Here is a 22,880-nt window from a genome sequence, read left to right as displayed (position 1 = left end):
TTAGGTATCCCTGTGACGCTCACAATTGCATTTGTATGGAATTCTGTTCAGATAACGACGATTGATACACTTTGTTCAATTAATCTGTCTAATATGCTGTCTGATGTTTACATATTTCCATACTGTACATAAAGCTCGAAACATTAATGTATTCTGTCGGCAGAGCTTTAATTTCCAGAACCAACTAGCTTCAATCGCTGTGAGAAGTTTGATTTATACTCGTACCTTGTCCTTTCATATCACATCGGCTCAAGTTTTGTATTCATGTAACTAATTTAGAAGAATACAATCTATTTAGTTTTTATAAATTAGTATCCCCTAGAATTTTGATGGATTTATACTTGTCATTTAGATTTTCCGTGCAATGTTTGAAGTGTTAAGTGGATGTTCAAAAAGCCTCTCGCGTAAACCAATCATCGTGGAACAGGTAAACAAGATGGCGCTGCCCAGTCGTTGGCGTTCGAGGTACACATTGAATTTTATCATTGTTAATATGCCTTCTGATGTCTTTTGTTTTATGTCACAAATACTTCGTTGGCTGTGTTTGGAGACTGGTTACTAAAACGTCACTCAATGACTTGCAATGAGAATTGTAGGTTATACAATAGAAAGAACTGAAGAAGCATGGGATGCGACACGTCAACGTCCTCATGATTCGGTGTTTTGTATATATATTTTGCGGAGTTGTGGAACCAGTCACGTTTGCATGCCTATGGACATTGCATGGAAGTTGTGAAGATTGTGAACACATAGAAGAAAAGAAATTATTATAAAGCTAAGGAATGGTGACTATGTTTGAATTGCGTACTGTTCAATGATGGATTGTGGAGCACAAACCTGACAGGAGCCCCGAACAACTCGAACTCCTTTTCTTATACTGGCCTAGCGTTGTTGGAGTCTCGACGCACACAATGTTAATTTTGTTGGCAACAAAGGTTCAGGCTTTGTTATCGAACAAGTTTCGTGCAAATAAAAGACGCAAACCTAAAAACCTGCTTTCCACACTTATAGACTTATTATAACCATGAAGGCTCGCTTGGTATACGCTTCTCAGCGAATGTCACCATCTTCCCATTACTCCACTATGAAGCAGGACATGTGGTAAGCTGTTCAACATGGCGGCATTCGCCGAAGAGCATATACCCCCTTCGTTGCTACGATAAATTTATTCTAAATCGAGTAGGGATGAATGGTGGCGGTGCGCTGAGTGCGGATTTGCAGGTCTTTAGGTTGGTGTCTTCTATTTGCACAAGAGTTGTTCGATAACAAAGACAATCGGCCTGGACCTTCGTTGAGTATGAAATTAACATTGTAGACGTCGAGACTGCAACAACGCTAGACCAGCATAAGAAAAGGAGTTGGAGTCTTTCAGGGCTAACCTGACACTAGCCTGAGGGCAACAGTAGGCCTAAACAGGGTAAAGACGAACTTCAAACAGCCCAGTTTAATTTCTTTGTTTGAAGTTATACTATCTGGCATCAGTGGAAAATAGTTGAAATTGGAGAACTGAGGGAATATATATTGTGAAAAGGGCCTAATCTTCTTGATAATATACATTGGGGAAATACAGTGCAGAGTTCAGTGAAAAAGTGTGGCTTTGTTTGGGACAAAACAGTGCTATTAATCATTGTAGAAAGAAATTTTCACATTTTATATTATAGTTCAGAAAGATTTACATAATTTCTGGAGTATCAGTTATGAATTCATGTAGTTATATTAAAAAGGAAAGTTGTGAGACAATGGAGAATATTTAACTTAGAATTGTTCTTGTTTTCCACAGCTCTGGCATGATGGGAGCATGTAGACAGATGTACGCCCTGTTTGTGCTATTCCTGCTACCCTGGACTTTGGCTGTTGATAGGGGAAATTTTAAGACTTGTGAACAGTGTGGGTTTTGCAGGTGAGCAATGGCACTGCTGTATTTGTTTTCATCAAGATTTGCTTTCCACTTTGTTGTGGCTGTCATTTAAATTTTCTACTTTATGCAGAGTAAATCATAACATAATTGCTAATAAGCTTTGATAGTTTCTTTTTCTTCTTTCTTGAAGTATAATTCACACATAGGTGCATGTATGTACAGATTTATACATTTTGTTTTTCTACTCTATCCACAAAAGACCTTGGAAGCTCTTTAGAACTATGTTGTGATGGATTTATATGTACTTTACTCAATACTGATACGTAGATTAGCCTGGATGCATTGATAAAAGTACATTTAATAAGAATTTCTGTACAATGTGGATATTTTGTGCTTTATTGCAATATGTGTCATATATATTTCATTGTAACTTATTATTTTGTACGGGCTCTGCCCGGTTTCCACCCACCATAATGCTGGCCGCCGTCGTATAAGTGAAATATTCTTGAGTACGGTGTAAAACGCCAATCAAATAAATAAAATAAATATTATTTTGTATGTTTTCAGACGTCATCGTGCAATGCAGCCAAATCAGTCACCGTATGTGATATTAATGGACAGCCTAGTAATACATCCATATAAAATTGAAGTTCAAGTTTTAAACAAAGTGAACAATGTCAAGCTTCACCTTGAGTTATATGCACTTGAGGAGAATATGGCCAGACTAAAGATCAATGAGCTGGAGCCCATAAAACCCAGATATGAAATTCCAAAAGGAGATGTTGTTACAGAACCTATATTTGGAAGGTTAGTATTAGCTGTTCTATAATCTTAATAACCAGTTGATTTATGGGCAGAGTTCTTTAACATTGTTAGTAATGAAACTTTGAAAAGAAAAACACACTTAAGGTGATGTATTATTTGAAAAAAACCTCTATCGTGGATGTTATCATTTTAGTTGGCTGTGTTGTAAAGGCTGCCATTGTGTTCACTGAGGATGCCCACATTTTAAATTGTATCTTTGTTCCTGGTTTAGGATGGCGGCAGGCTTTAAGGCCTGGAGTTTGTCAGGCACCTTAAAAAGTCCATGAATTTCCAACTGAGCTCTGCTCCATTTCCTTCCTTCTTAAACCTTCACATCATATATGTGAAATACTCTTACTGCATAAAATTCAGACCCCTAGCTGGAAATGAACAGTGGCAAAGTGGAGAGGTACACTTCTTTAAAAAATGGGCAGGTTATCAAGTAACTTCATGTCTGACAAGAAGGAGACAGCCTGCACATTTTCTGGGCAGCATGCTGCATCCTGAGAAAACAGTAGGTAGTAAATGAGTAAATTAATGATTGTAAGTAAACAGTTGGGTGTTGCTTTTTATTGCAAATGTGCTATCTTTTCCAGTTTGGACATTCTTGCGAAGGAAACTGGGAGTCTGACGATGAGCATGCATAACAATAAGGTTGTCATGACAGCTGAACCGTTCCGTATCGACTTCTTCGTAGACAATGAGCCATTGATCAGTGTGAACACAAGAGGCCTACTCAAGTTTGAACACCTTCGACGTAGAGAGTAAGTGCACCTGTTCATATAACTGTTAGGCACACAAGTGGAGTGCAGCAATATGTTCTTAAGTGAAACCTTTTCTTAATTATTAACATATTTTATGAACTAGTAATTATGAAAGTAATGCTTGACTTGTTTACAGAATTAATGGACACTGTTTATAGTTGATTAGCCTCACATAATTTTAGATCAGCTGCTCCTTTTTCATCAAGTTCTGATGGGAGATTCGGATATCTGATTTCTGGAAAGTCATGTCTTTATCCAATTTCAGCAATATGGCACTGATATAACAAATGTGGGGTAAATTCGTAATCACACATTGTGCACTGTTTTTTTTTTGACAGAATATTTGGAAAGATGCTAATTTTGAAGTTTCACCAACAAATACTTCAAAATGTGTGAAATTCTATAAGCTGACTGTCCCCCGTACATCTTAAAAAATATGTAACTGGAAACTAAATGGAAGATCATTTTCTTTTACTTTAAATTGAGGCATTTTAAGGCAGAGTTTGGTAAACTTTAGAAGGGCCTTTTGTTCATCATGCCTGGGTTGGCATGGTGATCACTTGGTAATAATACACAAGTTATTTGAGTTCTTTTTTTTTTTTCACACGGATTCTGCCTAAAGATGTCGGCTTGCAGGTACCTACACTTGTTCATCTGGAGAGTTAATGCACAGAGCTAATGCTGGCTGAACTGGCCTGTGTGTTCTATTCAATAATCCTTTGTCCCATCACCGTGACAACCAGGTGTAAACGGAGGCTGTTTATCCCGGAAACATGTCAATAATTCTACCTTTATCTAGACTAAGTTACTGTTTGCTGTACATGTAGGTTCAGCCTATTGATTTTCTGTTTTTCTCTACGTGCCTCTACGTTTCTTTTGTGTAAGGGACAATTGTTTCTGTTATCATTACTGTGGTATTGCATGTGGTTTGTATTTCCTAAAACGAGTTGCCTTAGGAACTGTGATTGTAACACTGGTGATGTGTAGGGCAAGGCAAAGTGGCAAACCATAGTAACTGAGACACTGAGATACTCAACATTGCTGCAGGGCCTGTTTGGAGCAAATCTGATATTATAGATGTACATGGACGATCGTGTTCCCTTGTCATGTTGTAGCATAAAACCACTGTAACATGGCTGTTATTTCCAACCCTTGTCGTGTTGTAGCGTAACAGCATGGTAACATGGCTGTTATTTCCAATCCTTGTCATGTTGTAGCGTAGCACCACTGTAACCTGGCTGTTATTTCCAACCCTTGTCGTGTTGTAGCGTAACAGCATGGTAACATGGCTGTTATTTCCAATCCTTGTCATGTTGTAGCGTAGCACCACTGTAACCCGGCTGTTATTTCCAACCCTTGTCGTATTGTAGCATAACAGCATGGTTACATGGCTGTTATTTCCAAACCTTGTCATGTTATAGCGTAACACAAATGTAACATGGCTGTTATGTCCAACCCTTGTCATCTGGTAGCATAACACCACTGTAACATGGTTGTTATTTCCATCCCTTGTCATGCTGTAGTGTAGCACCACTGTAACATGGCCGTTATTTCCAAACCTTGTTGTGTTGTTGGGTAACTGCCTGGTAACTTGACTGGTATTTCCATCCCTTGTCATGCTGTACTGTAGCACCACTGTAATGTGGCTGTTATTTCCAACCCATGTTATGTTGTAGCGTAACTGCCTGGTAACATGACTGGTATTTCCAATCCTTGTCACGTTGTAGCTTAGCACCACTGTAGCATGGCTGTTATGTCCAACCCTTGTCATCTTGTAGCATAACACCACTGTAACATGGCTCTTATTTTCAACCCTTGTCATGTGGTAGCGTAACAGCATGGTATCATGGCTGTTATTTCCATCCCTTGTCATGTTGTAGTGTAGCACCACTGTAATGTGGCTGTTATTTCCATTCCTTGTCATGCTGTAGTGTAGCACCACTGTAACATGGCTGTTATTTCCAACCCTTGTTGTGTTGTCGGGTAACTGCATGGTAACATGACTGTTATTTCCATTCCTTGTCATGCTGTAGTGTAGCACCACTGTAACATGGCTGTTATTTCCAACCCTTGTTGTGTTGTCGCGCACCTGCATGGTAACATGACTGTTATTTCCATCCCTTGTCATGCTGTAGTGTAGCACCACTGTAATGTGGCTGTTATTTCCATTCCTTGTCATGCTGTAGTGTAGCACCACTGTAATGTGGCTGTTATTTCCATTCCTTGTCATGCTGTAGTGTAGCACCACTGTAACATGGCTGTTATTTCCAACCCTTGTTGTGTTGTCGCGTACCTGCATGGTAACATGACTGTTATTTCCATCCCTTGTCATGCTGTAGTGTAGCACCACTGTAATGTGGCTGTTATTTCCATTCCTTGTCATGCTGTAGTGTAGCACCACTGTAACATGGCTGTTATTTCCATTCCTTGTCATACTGTAGTGTAGCACCACTGTAATGTGGCTGTTATTTCCATTCCTTGTCATGCTGTAGTGTAGCACCACTGTAACATGGCTGTTATTTCCAACCCTTGTCATGCTGTAGTGTAGCACCACTGTAATGTGGCTGTTAATCCCATTCCTTGTCATGCTGTAGTGTAGCACCACTGTAATGTGGCTGTTATTTCCATTCCTTGTCATGCTGTAGTGTAGCACCACTGTAACATGGCTGTTATTTCCAACCCTTGTTGTGTTGTTGCGTACCTGCATGGTAACATGACTGTTGTTTCCATCCCTTGTCATGCTGTAGTGTAGCACCACTGTAATGTGGCTGTTATTTCTGCTCCCTGTTGTAGGGGATGGGGCAGTAAATTGGCTTCAGGTCTATATTCTTGGTTTTCCCAACCTTTCAGAGAGGCCAAAGAAGCTGAATCTCCTCCAGAGGACGACAACCAAAATGACGAGGAGCATAAAGTAAGAATTTCACGTACATGTATAAGTTCTGCAATACCGTCACATCAGACTGATTGAATGTTACATGTATTTCCAAGCCTGAATTTTTATCCTGTATCATGATATGAAATTCTTATGTTGGCTTCCACTTTGGTTTTACATGGGAAGGCCTGTCAACATCCTGCTGATGGCTCTGCCCGGTTTCATCCCTCCATAATGCTGGTCACTTTCATAGAAGTGAAATATTCTTTGGTAAACCAGTCAGATAAATAACTTTCAAAACAAAGTCACATTGTACTATTTAAATGCCTGATTATGCATGCAAAAAAATCTGAAAATCACACAGGTGTTTTGACATAACATAGACACATGTATTTGTTGTAATCCATTTACATGCACACTGTCTTAATGCAGGAGGAGGTGGAGTCAGAAGATAAAAATGAGGATGAGGAGGCAGAGCCAGTTAAAGAGGAGGAGCCAGATTTATGGGAGGAGTCTTTTAAAGGACATGCAGATTCCAAGCCTAATGGTAATATACAAGGATCCATATTGACAGGCTTTCTTAATGCAGAGCAGTTTTCCCAGATAAAGCTATATAAATGTTATGATCATGCTTTAATAGGATAGAACAACTTTCACTGTAGAATTGTGTACAGTGAATGTTCCATACTAAGACCAGTTATGTTGCGCTAGTTTTCTGGATGATATATTGAATTATTCCCAAGCTACAAAGAGTTAAACGCTTTGTTAAAGGAGAATAAAACACAAAAATGATGTCAAAATCAGATGAAAGAGCGTAAAAACTTATTTGCAAATATGATCTTTAATGTATTTTTGGATTTTTTTTTTCAAGAGAAAAAGGTATTTGAAAATATTTTTGTATGGTGGGTATTTGGGACCAACTTTTGGTATTTATCGTTGTTGCATAATAATATTCTAAATAACGATCTGATGCTTTTCTAATAAATTTATTTGAATAGAAATTTGTTGTTTATATCGAAACATAGGCATTTAACCTAAATTATGATAATATTTATTAACATATTAAAAATATAAATATGATCAAAATTGAGGTTTAATACGTTTGTTAGCTGAAAAGAACAAACTATAGTGCAAAAATATTTATTAAACCTGTGTTATGTCCTCCTTTATGACATTATTAAACAAAGACTATAAATACTAAAAGGTGCTCCCAAATACCCACCATACAAAAATTATTTTCAGGTGTTTTTTTTCTCCTTCAAAAATATTGAAGACCACATTTAGGAATAACTTTTCACACTCTTTCATCTGAACTTTATGCAATTTTTATGTTTTCTCCACCTTTAGACTTGACCATCTTGATCTCAAAAACCATTTCATTGAGCTGTTAATGTCTCCTCCAACCATATTTCTGACTGCTGTCAGAAAGTGAAATCTTGTTTGGTACGGCATAAAACACCAGTCAAATAAATCAAATATATTGACCTGTTAACATATTACATGAACAGTCTGAGATATCATTTTTTTTTCATTTAATGTTATCAGTTTTGAACAAGCACTCTTTTTCAGATATTGATGTGTCAATTTCATCATCTGTTATCATTGTTTCTCAGTCTGATAAATTGGAATAACCGCTACATGACAAACATTTTCAGGCCCCACCTCCATTGGACTGGATGTGTCATTTCCTGGGTTTCAGTATGTCTACGGAATTCCTCAGCATGCAGACAGCCTGGCCTTAAGATCCACCAAGTATGTACTCACTGTATCCATCATTTTTAACCTCACTTCTGTATATTTAATGATTCTACATGTGTTTGCCTCCATAATTAAACATATAATAATTTATTGATGTCATATTATCAGTAAGTCCTCAAGACAGAATTAAGGGAGACAACTGAGTATGCCTACCAGTGCATTTACCCTGTATATGTAGTGACCTCTCTGTATAGATCACTAGAGCATGAAACACCAGTCAAATGAATAAGTATAGAGCACTAGCTCCTGACCATTGATGTCCCAAGTTCTGATACACTTCTCACTCCTTCCCACAAACCACTTCTGCTGGTCAGGTTGCAAGGATGTTTTCAAGGTTCCCTCCAGGCTCTAGAAGGCTTCTTTCACCCACATAAGCCTGACAGGACCATGAAAATTAGATTATTAAGGCTCGAAACCAGTATAAAAATATAAAAAGTTGTTGTTTGTTGTGAATTTTAGGGACATGGATCCTTACCGTCTGTTTAACCTGGATGTGTTTGAGTATGAGCTTCACTCACCAATGGCGATATACGGCGCAGTACCATTCATGATTGCACACAAGTAGGTGGAGAAATAACTTTGTTGGGCTTAACCCAACCCTATAAGAAAAAATATGATTGGTTGGGAATTGTCTTTTCTTTTATTCTGGCTAAAGAAATAGATATGGATTTGTAAAATTATTAATATTGGGAGAAAAATTGAAGGAAAGACTTCTGATTTGGGCACTTTTAGACGGTAATATTTATTTTGATTGCTTATGAGGCATAAAGCCATAATCATTAATTGATTCAAGATTGCAAACAAGAAACTGGAAAAATAACCTGTTCATTTAGACTTGATGTGTAAGTACTATTCCGATACTGGTAGAGTGAAATAGTGACTCGGTAAATTCCAGTGAAATGATCCTGTGATGTTAAATGACTTAGTACACTCTGGTTTCATCCACCCATACACTTGACCTTTGTCATGTAAGTGAGAAATTCTTCAATAAAGCACAAAACAAATAACTAACTATAAATGTTACTTGTATTGTGTGTAATGGACTGGTTTGCTGATCATTCCCCAGTGAGAAGAGAACAGTGGGCATGTTCTGGCAGAATGCTGCAGAGATGTGGATTGACATTGCCTCCAACATTGCAGATAAGGTATGGTGGCATATTGTTATATGACCCAGATTCTCAAAATTCATGTCGTTGGTTGAAATACAAATCTCTTATGGAATTGTAAGAATCCTAGTGAAAAGGAATTGTTTTGGTTTCCAGTTTATGACGCTGTTTGTTTTTTCCAACATTTTCCTGTTACCTCTGTAGTTATGAACAGGATTAACATGTATTTGTTAACTGTAGATATACCATTTAGCCCAGGATGGAGAAAGGCGGTTGTAAATACAGCATTTCAGACTGTAAATTGCTCCATTCCAGCAATAGCTAAGGACTGGTGTTATTTAAGTTTGCCAGTGTTCAATTGCGAATGCAATACTGTTACCAGTAATTAAAATTAGTGCCCTCTGCAGCTCATTTGAGTAAAAAGCATTGTTCTTAGTGCAGCCTTATCAGACTCTGACTAAAAGTGGGACCCAGCTCCTGCTGGAACATTGTAAGGTGTTTTGTCAAGTAACTGGAGAAGGGTGACGGTTTTCTGTACACATAAATGTGTTGTAACATACTCTTTACAGCGCATAAGTCGCTCTCTACCTTTCACTTTACATCACTGCAACCGACAGCAAATTTTGTACCAAAATCTTGAACAACCGCACTGGGGTCACGATGATAAGGCAGGAAGTGATGTCACAAAACGCAAACAATCCGTCTCAACCTTGTCTCTAATAATACTTCATTCACATGCATTCTCTTTTTCAACATGATTCTTACCAAAACCTAAAATAGTTTTATTGATGAATGCTGATCAAATAGTTCCGCAGGAGGACAAAATTGGCGAGACTAAGCCTAAACAAGCCTACGTGCGTCTCACAGGCTCCAAAGCTCAAGCTTGTCTATTGGTAAAGTGAAGGGTAGAGAGCGATGCATGCGCTGTGAGGAGTATGGTATTGTAACTGCTATGTTCTAAGTGATGACAATCAAAGCACAAGCTAACCTCTAGCAGGTCATTGGCACACTACTGTCAGCTTGTAAGTAGGTGATTGTTTACCTCAGTGTGTTCTGTATATCTCAGTTTGACAAATCATCACAATGCCTCTTTTTGCAGAATTTCTTGTCCAAGATGGTTAACCTAGTAGTGGGAGACAATGAAATTCCCCAGATCGACACCCACTGGTTTGCAGAAAGTGGAGTTATTGACATTTTCTTTATGTTTGGCCCCACCCCTGCTGATATCTTCAAGCAGAACTCGGTACTGACTGGCAGTACTCCAGTGCCTCCAGTAAGTGTCAGATATATGCGTTATGCATTTTGATGATTAGTAATTTCACTGTCATTATTTATTAGTATTCATTTATTTATTTGATTGGTGTTTTATGCCGTACTCAAGAATATTTCACTTACATGACAGCGACCAGCGTTATGATGGGAGGAAACTCACTTAGTCAGTAGGGCTGGTTAAACTGATTCTTCAAGTAACTTGTCAACTTTTACGTGTACCTCTAAGGTTTCTTCCATTTTTATCCCAGCAGGATGTTGCAAATGTCATTTTTGGCACTGGTTTGCAATGGATAATTTCAATCACTGTTGTATCCATCATGTCCAGCATTCGCATTATTTTCATGAAATTTCTATGTGCATCATTCCTATGACCTAAACTTGTGTTCTCTTAATTTTCCTGGCAATCAGTTCAGTATTTACAAAGTTACACTCTTCAGGTACACATAATTAGCAGAATGAGGTGTTTTCATGTGTACACATGTACATGTTAACTAAAGGCAATGTTGAAGACATCCTCATCCCAGTTTTAACTGGAGCAAGCTGTCCATGTGTACACATGTACGTGTTAACAAAAGGCAATATTGAAGACATCCTCATCCCAGTTTTAACTGGAGCAAGCTGTCCATGTGTACACATGTACATGTTAACAAAAGGCAATGTTGAAGACATCCTCATCCCAGTTTTAACTGGAGCAAGCTGTCCATGTGTACACATGTAGGTGTTAACAAAAGGCAATATTGAAGACATCCTCATCCCAGTTTTAACTGGAGCAAGCTGTCCATGTGTACACATGTAGGTGTTAACAAAAGGCAAAATTGAAGACATCCTCATCCCAGTTTTAACTGGAGCAAGCTGTCCATGTGTACACATGTACGTGTTAACAAAAGGCAATGTTGAAGACATCCTCATCTCAGTTTTAACTGGAGCAAGCTGTCCATGTGTACACATGTACGTGTTAACAGAAGGCAATATTGCAGACATCCTCATCTCAGTTTTAACTGGAGCAAGCTGTCCATGTGTACACATGTAGGTGTTAACAAAAGGCAATATTGCAGACATCCTCATCTCAGTTTTAACTGGAGCAAGCTGTCCATGTGTACACATGTACATGTTAACAAAAGGCAAAATTGAAGACATCCTCATCCCAGTTTTAACTTTAGCAAGCTGTCCATGTGTACACATGTACCTGTTAACAAAAGGCAATATTGCAGACATCCTCATCTCAGTTTTAACTGGAGCAAGCTGTCCATGTGTACACATGTAGGTGTTAACAAAAGGCAAAATTGAAGACATCCTCATCCCAGTTTTTGCTGGAGCAAGCTGTCCATGTGTACACATGTAGGTGTTAACAAAAGGCAATATTGCAGACATCCTCATCTCAGTTTTTGCTGGAGCAAGCTGTCCATGTGTACACATGTAGGTGTTAACGAAAGGCAATATTGCAGACATCCTCATCTCAGTTTTAACTGGAGCAAGCTGTCCATGTGTACACATGTACCTGTTAACAAAAGGCAATATTGAAGACATCCTCATCCCAGTTTTAACTGGAGCAAGCTGTTCATGTGTACACATGTAGGTGTTAACAAAAGGCAAAATTGAAGACATCCTCATCCCAGTTTTAACTGGAGCAAGCTGTCCATGTGTACACATGTACGTGTTAACAAAAGGCAATATTGCAGACATCCTCATCTCAGTTTTAACTGGAGCAAGCTGTCCATGTGTACACATGTACATGTTAACAAAAGGCAATGTTGAAGACATCCTCATCCCAGTTTTAACTGGAGCAAGCTGTCCATGTGTACACATGTAGGTGTTAACAAAAGGCAAAATTGAAGACATCCTCATCCCAGTTTTTGCTGGAGCAAGCTGTTCATTTGTATGAGTAATGCCAGATTTGTATCCCTTGTTTGCAGCTGTTTGGTATAGCCTATCATCAGTCCAGGTGGAATTATAATGATGAAGATGATGTCAAGACGTGAGTACATATGAAAATGTTCTCGTCTGTGTATGTTGATGATTTGTGTACATATATGTACACTTATGTACATGGTTGATATCCTTACTTCTTTATGTCAACATCTTTAAGGCGCTTGCCTTTCAATCTCAAGGACACATGACATGTGAGTTCAAACCCAATTTTGTATAGGGAATTTGAAGATTCACCCACTCTCATTGTGTGTGGTGCCCTGCTGACAATGAACTCTTTAACAGCATGATGGAATCATTTGGGCTCTCTAACATTCATTGAATATGGCTATAAACAAGAATCAGATAAATAAATAAAAGATTCACCATCTTCATTTAAGGACTTAGGTCACATGGGATTTGATGGATGGTTACTTGAAATTCCCAGCTGGTTATGACTGTACTTGTACATGGCTCAGTGTTGTTCATGTGGCTCATACCGTTGTCAGTAACTCTTTACCATTGGGAGTAATTTGGTACCAATGTCAGAACAATGTTACCATTGCTAGTAACTTGTTACATTGTTAATAATTTGTTACATTGTTAATAACTTGTTACATTGTTAATAACTTGTTACATTGTTAATAACTTCTTACATTGTCAGTAACTTGTTGCCATTGGTACTAACGTGTTACCATTGGTAATAACTGGTTACCATTGTTAGAACCTTGTTACCATTGCCAGTAACTCGTTACCATTGTTAATAACTCAATACCATTGTTAATAACTAGTTACCATTGTCAGAACCTTGTTACCATTGTCAGTCACTTGTTACCATTGTCAGTCACCTGTTACCATTGTTAGTAAATCGTTACCGTTAATAAATTGGGTACCATTGTTAGTAACAAGTTACTGTTGTTAGTGACTTATCATCATCGGTAACTTATGATTGGTGCATGTAGTAACTTGTTACCATTGTTAATAACTTGTTTCCATTGTTTAGTAATAGCTTGTTTCCATTGTTTAGTAATAACTTGTTACCATTTTTTAGTAATAACTTGTTACCATTGTTTAATAGTAACTTGTTACCATTGTTTAGTAATAACTTGTTACTATTGTTAGTAACTTGTTACCATTGTCAGGTTTTGTATTCAGATTTATATGGAATATCTATGTGTTTTGTTGAAGGGTGGACAGTAACTTTGACAAACATGATATCCCTTATGATGTTCTCTGGCTGGATATAGAGCACACAGATGGTAAAAGGTAAGCTTATCATCACACAATATTCTGGAGGGTTTGTCTAATGTCTGAACAGTAACTTCTCCACAAAGGTTTCTAGAAAAAATACATGACACTTGTACTGTTCATGCCCCTTAATTTGGACGACAATTCCTCGACCAGTGAGGTCAACTCTGCTGCCTTGCCTGAAGCTCCATGTTACAAAGTGTCAAAGTGTTTGCTGGGTAATTTTTATTTTCATAAACCATACCTTGAAACAGATAAATGAATAAACAGAAATGTTCTGTACGCGACATCAGTTTAAAATTTTATTTTATTGGCAGATTGAATTTGTTTTCAAAACTGAGGGAGGATATAAAAATAAATGTAAAATTGTGAAATCATCCTATTTGTGGGAAATGTGGACTTTCCCAGCAATCGTTTATTGCAAGACATGTAAATGATTGGAAAGCTTTCAAAAACAGGAAAATCCTGACAAACATTCTACTATATGATAAAATGACAAGGTGACAAGATCTAATTTTAGTCAATTATTTTGTTTTTTAGATCGGCTTGCGTGTAAAACACAAAATAAAACTGATGTTACCTTACTGACTTCTTTGTCTTATATGCATCATTTTCAAGGTTTCTCTGTTTTTCTAGGCTTGGATTTAACCTTTTATTTGTTCATCTGCCAAACTATTCAACTTTCCACTATACCTTTCCTTAGGTACTTCACCTGGGACAAATCCCGTTTCCCAAACCCCACTGAGATGGTGAATAACCTGACCACCAAGGGACGGAGGTTGGTGACTATTGTTGACCCACATCTTAAAAGAGATGATAATTACAAGGTGTACACTGATGCTAAGAACCGAGGATACCTGGTGAAGAACAAGGATGGTGGGGACTACGATGGCTGGTGCTGGCCTGGTATGTATATCCTGTCTACCCCACTTCCACCACATATTGTCTCTTGCAAATCCTGTTTGTGTGCAACTCTTGGTAACCCTCCATCTGTATGTATCAGACTCTTGGTTCCTATCTCTTTATCTGCAGGGTGCTATGGCCATGAGCTGGCTTGCCTTTCAGTTATAACTCACACAAGACAGGAGTTCAATTCTCGCACAAGGAATTTTTGGATTACCCACTGTTGTTTTTGGGGCCTTGGTGACAATAAGTGATTGATGACATTTGTTGATAGCCTTATGTGCTGTCTGACACCAAAATGATGTGTATATATGGGTGTCACTCATTTGTCATTAAGTTGCCAAAGATTAGTGGTTTACTCTGGGTACTCAGGCTTGCTAAATCTGGCATGTAAGTAAAAAATTCTTTAGTATGGAATTAAACAACAATTAAATAAATAAATAAATAAAATAAACATTAAGCTGACGATAGTGGTGTCTCCCAATCATTGTAAACCTGTACATGTAATTTCTGTCTGTCTCCATAGCTGCTGGCTCTTCCGAAATACATTGAGACGTGTACTGTAATGCTCCTGTCTTTTCTGTACTAGGCTCCTCCAGCTGGCCAGACTTTATTAACCCAGAAGTGCGTGACTGGTGGGCCAACAATTTTGCCTTTGAGGAGTACGAGGGCTCCACAGAGAATCTCATGGTCTGGAACGATATGAACGAGCCTTCAGTGTTCAATGGACCTGAGATCACATTCCACAAGGATGTCAAACATTTCGGGGACACAGAAAATAGAGATGTCCATAACATCTATGCTTTTTATGTGGTTAGTTTGATAAATTTACGCTTCCTCCCTCTCTGGTTGGGGCCCTTTGCACAATCTCCCATTTGTTATAGAACATTTGTCTTCACCACCATCATGTGTAAATCAACGCATCAATTAAAAGAGATAGTAACTTGCTAAGGGCAGGCGGTTTGCCAGAGGCACTCCGGTTTCTTCCTCCTATGAAAAATGGATCGTCAAGATATAAGTGAAACATCTTTGAGTACAGAATTGAACGACAGTGAAATAAATATTATAATCAGTCACTTATGGGTAAATAATAACTCTGAACTTGTAGATGCTCATTGCGTGACTGTTCATATGAGCAAGGAGGGAACCACAGTTGTATTATGACGCTGTCACATAACTGCGATTAACATAAATATAAACATTGGCCGGTCTGTTTTCTAGTTATACATCACTTTGATGATGTTTGTGGGCCTGAAAAAGATATGTAAATTACCTCCAATCAGTGTACCTGGTTTCTTCTGTGTGTCTGAGCTGCTTTATGAGGTAAATCCCAACCTGCAGGTTTTGTTCCTTTCCATAAAATCAAGACACAGTCTGTTTTGGGGTGAAAAGTGCAACAAGTTAAGTATTAACCTTGTCCCCCCCCTCCTTCCCCCCCAAATCTTATTTGGCTAAATTAAAGACATTTATGCTGTTTTGTTTCCCAGCACAAGGCTACATGGGACGGTCTACTAAAGAGATCAAAAAACAAATTAAGACCATTTGTTCTCACCAGGGGCTTCTTTGCTGGTTCTCAGAGATATGGTAAGTCAGTACTCCTGGTAGGGTCACTGTCATAGATGATAAAGGAGCTAGATGGTTAAGGAGATTAAGGCCCTTTGTCTGTGACATCGTGTTTTACTCGAATCCAGCTCTTGTTTTGTTGGCTGTGCATTAAGTCGGTTTTACAATGGGCATTCTGGTTTCCTCCACCCGTAAACCTAGCAGTGATCAAATGAGAGAAGAATTCATAAGGCACTAAACATCTATTAATCGTTTTGGTGTAGCCGTTCCATTGTTTACATGGGTCGTTATTCTTGATTTTAAAGTGTGAGTATTTTTCTATGAAACAACTAGCAAGTTTCAGAAAATAAGGTTTCGAGAATTCCATGTCACTGTACATGAAGGAGCAGTGAATATTAAAATGATTTGCTTTTCGATTAATTTTGGCCAAAAATTTTTGTTTGACAGTTTGTTTCGACCTTATATTGTGTCATAGTAACTATTCAGTATTTGTTGTCTTTCCATACTTGAGCTTGTGATTTGTGAAGAATATTTGTGTGACAATTATTGGGTTTGTGGTTTGTGTGTAGGTGCTGTGTGGACTGGGGACAACATGGGTGAATGGGACCACCTGAAGGCCTCTGTACCCATGGTCCTCTCCCTCTCTCTGGCTGGAATATCCTTCTCTGGTGCTGATGTCGGCGGCTTTTTCAGGAATCCGGAAGCTGAACTAATGACTCGGTGGTATCAGGTAACTCACCTCTGTACTTAACACCTGATGTTAGAATTGTTTCCAGGCTATAGAGAAGGTTCAACGAGGTATCCAGTGGGTGTGGCAGATTTACTGAGGTGCAATGCACAATGTTTCTAATAATCTTAATCTGTAATGCAAAAGTGAAACATTGTTTGAATGGTGTAATATACTGATGAAATTAAGATGTAATTGAAGGGAAATCAAACATATTTTACGAGGGAAGGCAGACAAAAAATAACATGCCAGATATTATGAATTTATCGCATGGAGCTTATCTTTGTCACATTCTTTTCTTTCTTTGTTTCATGTATGATGTTATTACTTCTATTCCTATAGAACTTGTTTGATCTGCTAGCAGGGAAAATTTGAGGTGGTTGCCGCCATTTCAGTTAATCCACTCACGTTACATGCCCTGTAGAAATTCAACAGTTGTCTCCCTTGCTCCTCTTCCAGGCAGGGGCTTATCAGCCGTTCTTCCGGGCACACTCACATCTGGACACAAAGAGACGAGAGCCATGGTTACTGCCAGAGGAGAACATGAAGATCATTCGTCATGTGATCCGTGAGCGCTATGCCCTCCTGCCCTACTGGTACACCCTGTTTTATGAGGGCTCAAAAGGGGGACCCCCGCCCATGAGGCCCTTGTGGGTGGAGTTTCCTCAAGACAAGGAAACCTTTCCCATTGATGATGAATACATGCTAGGTAATGTATTACCTGTGCCAACACCCTCTTTGGTAGTGGAATGTTAACTTTTGTTGTAGAAACAGTTAGTTTGGGATTTGTAAGGCTGTGTAAATTTTACCATGTCAAGCTCAAGAATTTAGCAGCTCCAGATTCCTGACTTGTGAAGCATTGAAAGTTTTGGAGCTTTAGATCCAAATTTTTTGAGGCTTTGGACATTTGGAATTGTAAGTCATGCAAAAAAAAAAGAGACAAACAAGTTTTCTTTATTTTTATTCTGGATTCTACTTACATTATATGAGAAATTGTTTTGCAGGTAAGGCATTGCTGGTGAAGCCAGTGGTAGAAGCTGCAGTGACAGGATTCAGTGTCTACTTTCCTGGAGCAGACCAGGTGAGAACACAACATCAACCTGACCTGCATTGCACGTCAAGGATTTAACAATGTTTTCTAACCTCCTTAAGCATGTATTAAACAAACCTTTGTAGTGCTGAAGATGCTTACTGTAATTCTTCTAATTTTTGGGACATCTTTTCTGCAGGAATACATTTTTTTTTTTCCCCACTTGGTCAGAACATCTAATGAATAACATGTACATATCTTTAATTTTCTGGAAAACTGAGAGAGAATTGTAATTTTTCAGCACTATCAGTATCTGTCATAAAAATTAGAAGAATTATAATCCATACATTACTCCTAACACTTTTCCGCTTCAGGAGCCTTAGATCCAGGGTCAATCCTGGGCCGGGTCACACCTAAGAAGGTAAAAGAGGAAGTTGTAGCCTCCTCGCTTGGCGTTTAGAGTGAAGGGGATAGTGCAACGACTGGTTGACCCATATCAGTATAATGGCTCGGGTGGGTCGGCTTACTTGCCTTCGGTAAAGCTTCTCATTGAAGCAGCACTAGATAAAAGAGCGGTGGAAATCCATCTTGCAACAAGGAGGTACATTACAAGTATATGCACTCTAAGGATTCCTTCGTCGTCACATAACTGAAAAATTGTTAAGTACGACATTAAACCCCAAGCACTCACTCACTCACTCTATGTATGCACCGAGACAGCTAATAACACTACCAGTAACGATGTTTCTGCTCTGTTTAGATCTGGTATGATGTGGTGACACATGAGACATACCACGGTGGACAAACCACGCACATTAACGCTCCTATATCAAAGGTAGGTAACTTTTTTTGTAATAATCTTTATATTATTCCATTAAATTGATAATATAATATGCATATATATTCTTCAATTTAATATAAATTTCATGTGGGTTTAAAAATTTTGGAAGTTTCAGACGTTTGGTTGCAAATGCTACAAATAATGGAATGTAAAGTCTTTCGTATTTATGAACACACACGTACCCAGTGTTGGGTGTTATGTCGGAGTGTACCCGAGGAGTCAGCCATCTGACTGTTATTTCACATACATGCTGATGTTTCACACAAGAGTAAAATACAAGCACATCGTAATAATTTTGATGTTGTTGTAGATTCCAGTTTTCCAGCGAGGAGGCACAATTATACCAAGAAAAGAAAGAATACGACGGTCATCCTCTCTAACCTATAATGACCCATTCACATTAATAATATGTGTAGATTTAAAGGTGAGTTGAGAAAATAGGACTATATCTTCTTTGGAATGCCTGTAGCCTTGAACTATTAGCTGTATATTTTATAGATCATTGCAGTACTAGCAATTCTGGATGTTTTAAAGGCCAGTTTCTACCTTTTCACTTCCAAGCTGTGAAAGCTGCTGGGAGCAGTTAATACAGTTTAAGCCGTCATTGTAAAAATGAAATATTCGTGAGTACTGTGTAAAACACCAATCAAATCAATATATAAATAGATATTACAGTTTAACAAAGAAAAGTTTGGGAGCAAGTTGTTTATTTCATTTGATTTATTTGATTAGTGTTGTACGCCGTACTCAAGAATATTTCACTTATACGACGGCAGCCAGCATTATGGTGGGAGAAAACCAGGCGTAGGAGGAAACCCATGGTCATCCGCAGACTGCTGGCAGACCTCCCCACTTATGGCCAGAGAGGAAGCCAGCATGAGCTGGACTTGAACTCATAGCGACCGCATTGGTGAGAGGCCCCTGGCTCATCGTGCTGTGCTAGCGCGCTAACCAACTGAGCCACGGAGGCCCCCTGGAGCATGTTGTGGCTGAGTGGTTTAAGATGCTCGTCTTTTAGTTGCTAGAACACACAAGGTGTGGGTTAAATCCCAAAGTTGAATGTGTTTTAAAAATCAAACTCATTGGTGATGCCCTATACTTTTCCTCTATTTTATGCAATTTTCAAGTCTGTTGTCTTGTGTAAGAGTAATTTGTGTTCCTTATAATTATTATGTGTCAATAGAGCCCAGCAGTTGTTGGTGGCCTCTGATGTAGAATGAAGGTAACACAATCTGATTTGTAGTCCAGCATCTGTACTATTGTCTTTGTTCTTTTTGTATCTTGCAGAATGAAGCAGAAGGGGAGCTATATATTGACGACTATGTCACTACTGAAAACAAAAACGCAAAATACCAACTACGGAAATTCACATATAGGCAAAATAAATTAGTAAACAGGTAATACACAGAGATATGACTTTGTGAGAGTATGAAAAGTACATGTATATATGTTTGTAGGACAGTAGTGGAAAGCCTTCAGTATGCATCCACTGGCCCCGCTAGCTCATTTGGTAGAGCATCCGCTTCCAGGGCAAAAGATCCAGGGCCAGTCCTGGGTCGGGTCACACCTTAAAATCTTAAAAGAGGAAGTTGTAACTTCCTCGCTTGGTGTTCATCATTAAGGGGATAGTGCAACAACTGGTTGACCCGTATCAGTCTAATGGCTGAGACGTGGCTGCTTCCTGGCCTTTGGTAATTCGTCTCAGGGAAAGCAGCACTAGATATAAGAGCGACAGAAATGCGTCCTGGAACAAGGCGGTGCATTACAAGCACTCTATGGACTCCTTCGTCATCATATGACTGAAAAATTGTTAAATACATCAAGGCCCCATGCACTCACTCAAACACTTGTCCAATGCGTCCAGAGCGTGAGGAGTTGCTCACGGAGTATTTAGTTCAATGTAGGAAACACTTATCTAGCATGTTCTATAACTGATGGTAATTGATTGATTTAAAGATAAACGGACATACTGATGATACACCCATGCAAAGACAATAAGTTACAAACTATGTATGATCGACAGGGCTTAAAATTCGAACGGACATACTGATGATATACCCATGCAAAGACAATAAGTTACAAACTATGTATGATCGACAGGGCTTAAAATTCGCGCACTGAAATAGTCTTTTTTTTCTGCTCATTGACAATTTACATTTTTGTATTTTGTGTTTTTAGTAAGGTCAACACAACTGGGACATATACAACAAAAGCCTGGCTGGAGAGAGTCGTTATCATAGGTTTACCAAAAAAGCCTTCAAAAATAGAAGTGAGCCTCCCAGGTAAGTGAGAAGACATCTGGGGTAATTTTTCCCCATTAAAGAGGGCTTGTATATACAAAACGATACATTTTCTGATCATAAAACTTCATCAAATATACCTGTAAACTGTATGATTTTAGAAGCAAATTTGGAGTACTGTTAAGATTGACATAAGTATCCATTTTGTTGGATAACAATCTTCAGGACTCCATGTATATATATATATATATATATATATATATATATATATATATATATATATATATATATATACACACACACACAGATTGATCTGAGCTTGTCTTTTGTAAAACGTATAACCAGAATTTGTCAACATGGCTCTCTGCCAGGATAAGCAGCTCAAAAAATCCCTTTTTCAGTTGGTCAAATGTTGGACATCCTGTCTTGTTAGATGAAAGATCAGTCAAATTTTGACATCATAGTTTTTATAACATGGGCCCTTCCTTCAATAGGCCTTTACAAGAGGATGAATGTAAATTTTCGATCAACATCATTCAGGTTGTGTTTTTTTCTGTAGTATCTGTCTTAGGCATTTTCAGAAAGTGCCATTTTCAGCAGTATGTGAGTTTTTGTTTTTATGTAATAGTGAATCTGGTCAGTAGTAATTTGACATGATTTATGAAAATTAATGTGTGCATGACAATGAGCATTGCTTTATAAGGCTGCGAAAATATGCACAGCAATGTTCGTGCAAGTTAAACACTTTTCATTTGCAAAAGCAATTGTGCTGTCTTGGCATCTCAGAAAGAATGAACATATGTAAGCAATGTGTGAGATATCCAGTTGAAGTACTTGCAGTGATATTGACTATGATTGGTCATGTGGGTTATGGAATGACATTTCATTAAACTTTAGTTGAATGGGAGTTAGGAGTTCTAATGACATCACATTATTGTTGTGTGTATTGCAGAAAAGTGCAGAGAAGCCTGGTTTTCCATCCTAACTTGTCTTTAAATACTTACATTTAAGCTTATTGTGTAGCATGCAAAGCTGCGGTGTGATTTGAATATATATATAAAAGTCAGGCCACAGAAATTCCCGGATATAGCCTCTTTAATGAGAGACCTGAGACCTGTTTCGAATTTATGCTTATTCAGTGACATTTTCCACTGTTAATAATCATGTGTCTTTGTGGTTTTTTGTACAGGAGGAGGGAGCCAGTCATTGGAATTTAATTACAACCCAAGTCAGCACGTACTAACGATACGAAAACCAGCAGTTAACATAGGCACTGACTGGACAATCTCTTTGATGTAGAGAGCTCAGCAGTATGTCTGTATGAACAGTGCTATGTGTTGTGCGGGCTGGGAGGCCACTGTGTCACCTGTACCACCTTATCTGATTAAGCACTATAATTTATTCACCCGTCTTTGTATTCGTCATACATACTGTCCCACACCAAGCCCCAAGAATGAGACCCAGTGCTATTACCCTTCCTATAGTGCACAGAGTGCAAATCCACTCAGAAATTTTGTGTGCATAACAGCACGTGATATATTTTGAAAATTTTAATGTGAAAAAAAAAGTGCTAATAAGCCTGTTATCAATGAAAATATTAACATTGTCTCAGGCAAACGGTGATTAAATAGCTGAGGGCATTTTTGTACATGCATTTAATCTTTCATGACACAGTTGTTCCTGCATCATGATGAAATGATATGAAATTAAAAATCAAAGAATGACACTATGACACTGTATGACACTGTAATCTACAGAATTCCTGTCTCAACACATCATGGTTCTGACTGTTAGTTAGAATGTATCTGTTACATAACGTATTCATGTCACCCTTAAAGACAAACAAAACTCGGTGAGACCAGTGGCAATCAAGGAGCTGTTTCACAACATTTGCTCCCACTCTTGATTACAATTCTGTTGGTTTTTGTGATGCAGGGTGAAGTAAGTATTCTGGGGAGGCAAACATTCCAGATTAACGTCACAATCATT

The 22,880-nt window shown here is 38.4% G+C and overlaps 1 protein-coding gene across 1 annotated transcript; it reads left to right on the top strand.

Annotated features, from left to right (window-relative positions):
- Positions 1-353: 353 nt before the first annotated feature.
- On the top strand, positions 354-22,222 carry LOC135466371 (neutral alpha-glucosidase AB-like). Its single transcript, XM_064743811.1, has 23 exons — positions 354-465; positions 1,781-1,900; positions 2,426-2,665; positions 3,259-3,426; positions 6,220-6,337; positions 6,731-6,845; positions 7,954-8,050; positions 8,516-8,617; positions 9,123-9,201; positions 10,262-10,435; positions 12,348-12,409; positions 13,528-13,605; positions 14,291-14,493; positions 15,080-15,303; positions 15,978-16,074; positions 16,623-16,783; positions 17,240-17,489; positions 17,785-17,861; positions 18,571-18,645; positions 18,962-19,075; positions 19,939-20,048; positions 20,830-20,933; positions 22,081-22,222. Exons 1-23 carry the CDS (start codon positions 365-367, stop codon positions 22,188-22,190), a joined length of 2,979 nt encoding a protein of 992 aa, XP_064599881.1. The 5' UTR covers positions 354-364; the 3' UTR covers positions 22,191-22,222.
- The last annotated feature ends 658 nt before the right edge of the window (positions 22,223-22,880 follow it).

Source organism: Liolophura sinensis, chromosome 6 (genome assembly GCF_032854445.1).
Source record: "Liolophura sinensis isolate JHLJ2023 chromosome 6, CUHK_Ljap_v2, whole genome shotgun sequence".
Taxonomy (NCBI): Eukaryota; Metazoa; Mollusca; class Polyplacophora; order Chitonida; family Chitonidae; genus Liolophura; species Liolophura sinensis.
The sequence above is the reverse complement of the archived record's forward strand: the minus strand, read 5'-3'. Positions and strand labels throughout refer to the sequence as shown.